The 6,258-nt window shown below is 38.5% G+C and overlaps 1 protein-coding gene across 1 annotated transcript in view; it reads right to left on the reverse strand.

Moving 5' to 3' along the window:
* Positions 1 to 4,981, reverse strand: part of cacna1bb (calcium channel, voltage-dependent, N type, alpha 1B subunit, b) — a 216,873-nt gene extending 211,892 nt beyond the window's left edge. The window contains exon 1 of the mRNA XM_041969681.1: positions 4,894 to 4,981. Within this exon, the coding sequence (XP_041825615.1) occupies positions 4,894 to 4,951 (58 nt within the window). The 5' untranslated portion in view covers positions 4,952 to 4,981. The remainder of the gene's footprint in view (positions 1 to 4,893) is intronic.
* Positions 4,982 to 6,258: the final 1,277 nt, after the last annotated feature.

A 6,258-nucleotide genomic window follows, 5' to 3' on the forward strand; every position in this document is an offset into this window, starting at 1 on the left:
TATATTACGACCAACACTGAAGTATTTGCAATATAATATTTGGATGGGAAATGAAGAAGGAAACCATAAAGCTCCACTATTATTTATAAAAGTTGCTGAGTGTAAATATTTTATTTAAATTATTTTCATATGTGAAAGTGCAAATATATATGACAAAAATGGAACAAATTTATTAGAACAGTGTGGGAAAAAGGCATTTACAAAGTCCTAGCCATTTCATGGTGTAGTTAAGAGGATCCTGATGGTGTTCAATTCCAAAAAAAGGACTTAAGTCCAGTCACAGAATAGATTTTAAAACCTTACCGGTCATTTACAAATCCCAAAACGGTTTAGGCCCAGAAAACATTTTTGATATGTTCAGAGAATATAAACCTAGAGCTCTTAGATCCAAAGACTGGTCAACTAGTCCAGACCAGAGCCCAGACTAAACATGGAGAAGCAGTATTTAGCTGTTATCTCATGTTTTCTCATGCGCCTATGCATGAAATCTGCACAGTAACTTTTAACTTGCTTTTCATCATTTAATGTAATTAATGATTTTTTTCTGCCTTTTTGACAGCAGCAACAAACAGTGGTGACAAATAATGAACAAAGGAAACCAGGTGTAAGATAAACTGATGGACTGATGAGAAATGGAGGAAATAAACTTTACTAAATAACACGGACAACGCCAACGGAACTCCTGAACCAACTTTTATTTACTTTAGAACTAAATAAAACTTCATTTTCTTCTTCTTCATTCTCTCATGTTTTCCCATCTAGACTATTGCAATTCTCTTTATAAAGATGTTAAAAAATAAGTCTAGCCATGATCGCTTCCAGCCGCTCCAGAATACACCTGCTCGGCTTTTAATAAAATGTGATATCATTCCAGTCCTCGCCCCCCTGCATTGGCTCCCTGTCATTATTGTTTTTAAATCACTACATGGCTTGGCCTCTTTGTCTTTGACTGGTCTCTTATGTCTTTATGTACCACAAAGATCATCAAGGTCTTCTGACCAGGGTACCAAGAGTCAGGCTGAAGGACGGTCGTTCCTTTGCTGTTGCTCTTAAACTATGGAGCAGACCATCTATCCCAATTCATGGACTATATTTACAGATTACAGTATTTTTTCAACTTTAAAAGATAATGTTTGGGTTTTTTTTTGTAAGAAATGTTGCATATTTGTCTTCATTCTTTTTATGTTGCAACAGATGTGCAGGGCTGACATCTAGTGGTAAAGATGGACATAGAAATTACTATAAATGTGAAGCACAGTTGTGAATGGATGGTGGCTGTCAGTGCCAACATGTTTTCACCTGCGAGTGGATCCAGTGGCCTCAGGTACAGCGATGACTGGACTACAGATTACTACTTTTGGTGTCTTTTAAGGCATTACTTAGCCCAAAAGGTGCACAAATCAAACAAAGCTGGTTCTGCAGTTTTAAAGCTCAAAGGGGTCTCACTTTACACACAAGAGTTAATTGTCCATTCAGAGACACCGTAGTTAAAATGGTGGCTCAAATATGGCCGCTGCCATGTATGTGAACCCACAGCCAACATATGAACGGCTCATTCTGAGAAGATAAAAACACAAGTTATTTTATTAAAGGGATTAGATGAATAGAAACACAGATTTTAATGATATAGTAAATATTTCTGTCATTGACCTTTGGTTTTGTTACATGCTGCACTATTCAGTTTTTATTTTCTTAGATGTAGGAACACAATAAAGTGTTAAAGATTTAGTATTTCTGTGGGAGTAATATGAAAAAACCTCACGTGTGACTGAAGCGAGACTGATAACAAGAGGTCAGTCAGAGTGCACAACAAAACTCGGAGATTGTACACTGACAGCTTTCACTGAATGATTAACTAAACTTTGGTGGTTTTTGTATGTGAAATGCCACAGTATCTCAGGAGACACTTTCTCAAGCAGCACTGTGTAAATGAGCTATAACTATCTCAGCAGGAGAAGCACAGCTGTAATTGATTAATAAATTAAAGGTGACAAAAATCTGGGGGTAAAAAACACACTTTATGAGAAAAGGATGTGACCACACTTAAATTACTTACTGGTAAAAACGTAAAAAAAAAAAAAAAGCTGCTCACCCGTCCGGCTCACACTCAAACTCCTGTCTTCATTGACTTGCTGTATGAGAATAACACACCTTTTTCAAAGAAGACTTTTTAACTCGTTGGACAAGAACAGGTGTATTAATGAGCGCTGCATTCCACTTTAAGGTATTTCTACTTGTATGTATGTTCCACTGCTAACTAGCTCGTGCAGATGAAGAAGTGGGAAATCTCTCATAAATATACAGTAGGCTACCTCTATATACTTTTACTATGACAAGACAAAATGTCTGCCATGAAAACAATCTGTTGAGCAGCAAGGCTGCAAGTTTTTGTGGGACAAATATCCGCTTTTGTTGTTTAATGGATAGCTCCAGTGTATAAACATTACTCTCTACTCTGCTTAGCTAATGTTGGCTAAGCAAGGCTCCTTTTAGTACATTTTTTTCATCTAGATCTCCCTGTAGTATCAGTAATGCAGACAGCACTCCCTTCATGTATCCCTTTGATAAAGCTGTTGTAATCTAACCACAGAGCTTTATGCGTGTCAATTATGCTAGTTATTTATGCTAGCCAGCATTAGCTTTACATTCTGATACACTATTTTAATGTCACTAATTGCTTTTTCCACCTAAAAACATACGAAAACATTCACTTCAAGCTCATAGCTTTAAACATTAATGCTTTAGGTCCTGCATATGAGCACAGGTATTTAGAAATCTACCCATTTCTCTGCGTTAGCACCTTTCATGTACTTAAACCGAACATTTTTTCAGGGTGTACATTCACAAACTGACATTTGTATAGATGAATAGAAATATTTTTGGCATGTGATATCAGATGCCAACCTTGCTAACATTTTTCTAATGTTTAAATGTATAGTTACACGCAACAGTAATAAGAAATACAGTCACCAGAAAACCTAATGGAGACGTCGCTACTTAAAACAAGACTCCAGTGACAAAAAACCTGAACCACCTAACCAGTTTTAAGCCAAAGCCAGCTGGACATGAATTAGTGGGACAACTTTGTGAGCCAGGTGGTTGGTCACTGAAATGAGCTTTTCTGCTTCTATGGGTTTGAATCTTAGTTAACATCATTATATCATGTGCAGTTCTCAGAGTCCATGGTTTGGTATATCTTGTGTAGGGTTACTGTACATCCATAAACCACCAGTTGGCTGTCTGTTCACATCATATTTAAGGGTAAGAACAAGCAACCTGCATTCAGATTATTATGTGCACCTTGCTGGGAATCGGTAGGACCCATTTTTCCTTCAGAACTGCCCTGGTATCATAGATTCAACAAGATATTAGAAACGCTCCTCAGAGATTTCACACAGTTGCTGCAGGTTTGTCGGCTGCATCCATGATGAGAATCTCTCGTTCCACCACATCCCAAAGCTGCTCTACTGGACTGGGATCTGGTGACTGTGGAGGACGTTGTCATGTTCTAGAAAGCAGGTGGAGATGATCTGAGCTTTGTGAGATGGTGCATTATCCTGCTGGAAGTAGCCATCAGAAGATGCTACACTGTGGTCATAAAGGGATGGACTAGATTTCACGACGTTTCTACCTAATTCTGAGCCTAGCATCTGAATGAGGAGCTGAAATGGAGACTCGTCAGACCAGCAACATTTCCTCCATCTTCTATTGTCCAGTGTTGGTGAGTGTGTGTGAATTGTAGCCTCAGTTTCCTGTTCTTAGCTGACAGGAGACACCCGGTGTGTCTTCCACTGCTGTAGCCCATCTGCTTCAAGGTTGGGCTTATTGTGTGTTTAGAGATGCTATTCTTGGTTGGAACAAGCGCTTATATGACTTCCTGTTGTCTTTCCATCATCTCCAACCAGTCTGTCCATTCTCCTCAGACCTCTGACATCAACCAGACATTCTGGTCCAGACAACTGCTGCTTACTGGATATTTTCTCTTCTTCAGACCATTCTCTGTAAACCATAGAAATGGTTGCGTGTGAAAGTGACTAAATCTATTGAGTTGCTGCCATGTGGTTGGTTGATTAGATGTTAGGGTTAGCAAGCAAGTGTACCTAATGAAGTTGTGAGTGTATTTGGTGATTTTGATTGGGTGACTTGAAGCATAAAGCATGGTCCTTAATATTTATAGAGATTTAAACCATCTCTTATCATGGTTGCCATTAGATAATTCTCAGTTAGGAACCTTTCCTTATTTGGGATCAATAAAAGATTAATAAAAGTATCTCTCTCTCTCTCTCTCTCTCTCTCTCTCAAAAAAGAAAAACTACTCAACTGCATCTTGAGTGTTATGCCAGCTGGTCATTGCCCCACAGACAATTAGGACAATTGAATCAGCAAAACTTTAATCATTGTCATTAGGAGCACCTGTTCTTCTCCATGACAACCGCCAGTGTTTATGTTCAGCAGTTTATTTATTTATTTCAGTTTTAATTTTCTATTATGCTGGATAAACTGTCCTAAATTTGAGAGGGAAACATGATAGACGATGTCTCAATTTCTCTAATTTCTCTAAAACTGTAACAAATTTTACTGCAACATTCCCAAATAGATCCTCGGCATGTTCAATAAGAATAAGAATACAGTTCCACTGATGTCTGCAAGACCCAAAATCACTATGAAAATCAGTATGTTTCATCCATGAATCCTAAAATATAACTTTTTTTTGCCACCTTTCTCATGTTGTTAACCATGCTGTGATCACCACGAGGAGAGATCCTTTTCTCCCAGAATCCTTTACTCTGCCATAGTTTATATTGCAGCAAAAGCATAAGAAAAGAGTAAAAAACAGAATAATTTTAACCCTGTAAGCAAACTAAAAGGTGTTAAAAACCAGACTGGACGTACCATAGACCACGGTAGATCTCCTCTCTGCCCATCTGGAGTAAGGAACCATTTTCTTCATAACTGCTCTCCAGCTGAAGTGTGGAGTAAAGCAAATGTTGGGCCCTCATACAGTAAGTCTGCTGATGGGAGTCTGTGCTGCATGGCACCAGGGCAGGGCCACCGAAGACCAAAAAAGAAAAGTTTTTTTCCCACCTTGGAATGCGGAAAGCCTGCTTCCTGTCCTGCCAGTTAAGACCCACATTATCATAGCAGCCATCTTTGATGCTCAGGGAGAAATTTCTCTGATTCAGTTAGCGATCCTGTTCGCTGGTAATCAGGAAGGGAGCAATCATCAGCCAGTTTATGAGTCCTAAAAGGCCTGCACATGCAGAAACGTCGCTTCCTGGTGTTTTTTTTTCTCTATCCTGCTGCTACAGGAGACATTTTCAATCTAAATCCACAGTCTTCTTATAAACATTTTAATTGCTTCTGAAATGATGCAGCGTCAGTGGATTTAGATGGAAAGGTACAGAAATGTAGACCAGTGCATGAGTATTTTGTTTCTTGGCTTCAGTCGCTATCTAAATTATACAAAAATGGATTTAATCTACTTTCTTGGTTACTGTAGCTCTTTAGGTGATGGCTGATAGAAAACAAATACCTGGTGGACTTCATTTAAATGTTGGTAAAGAAGTAATCTTCCTTACTTTGGTAACTTTTTCTACACTGCCAACAAGTAATTTACCTTAAACTCACAACTCTTTTCCAAGGGAAATGGTGAAAGACAGATTTGAAAAAGTGCAAACCTTGTACATTAATATTTTTCCTGACCAGCTTCATTCTTCAACACAGTCTGAACCCTCTGAGTTTTTAAGTGTCTTTAAGTAGTCTTCAGGAGTAGTTCTTCACACTAAAAGCTCTTCTTTGGATGTTTCCTGTCTTTTCTTCTGTTTCCTGTCCAGATAATCCCACACTGCTTCAATAATGTTGGGGTCCAGGTTCTGGGGAGGATTCATCCCTCCATCTGACCTGCTGTCACAGATTTTCATTGTGTCATTTGACATACCTTAGTCTTTTTATTTCCTTTCATGGCTAGATGCATGTCTTTGGCCTTGTGTGAGACCTTATTTGAGGAGTATTTTTTTTTTATCGCTATTCCTTAAGGACACAACTTTCAGCTACTGTAGCAGCGGCTCAAAAATACTATTTTATATTGGTTAAACTATTGTATTCTTTGTCCATCAAAACCAGAGGTTCCCCAATCAGGAGACTCTAAAAACAGATGGTGTCAAACGGTCCCAAAAATGGCCATCTTCACGACCTCACCTGAACCATCCAACCTAAAACCTAAAACCTCTGTAAATTTGTTCTGCTTCACTTTAATGC

This window comes from Melanotaenia boesemani, chromosome 19 (assembly GCF_017639745.1).
Source record: "Melanotaenia boesemani isolate fMelBoe1 chromosome 19, fMelBoe1.pri, whole genome shotgun sequence".
Classification (NCBI taxonomy): domain Eukaryota; kingdom Metazoa; phylum Chordata; class Actinopteri; order Atheriniformes; family Melanotaeniidae; genus Melanotaenia; species Melanotaenia boesemani.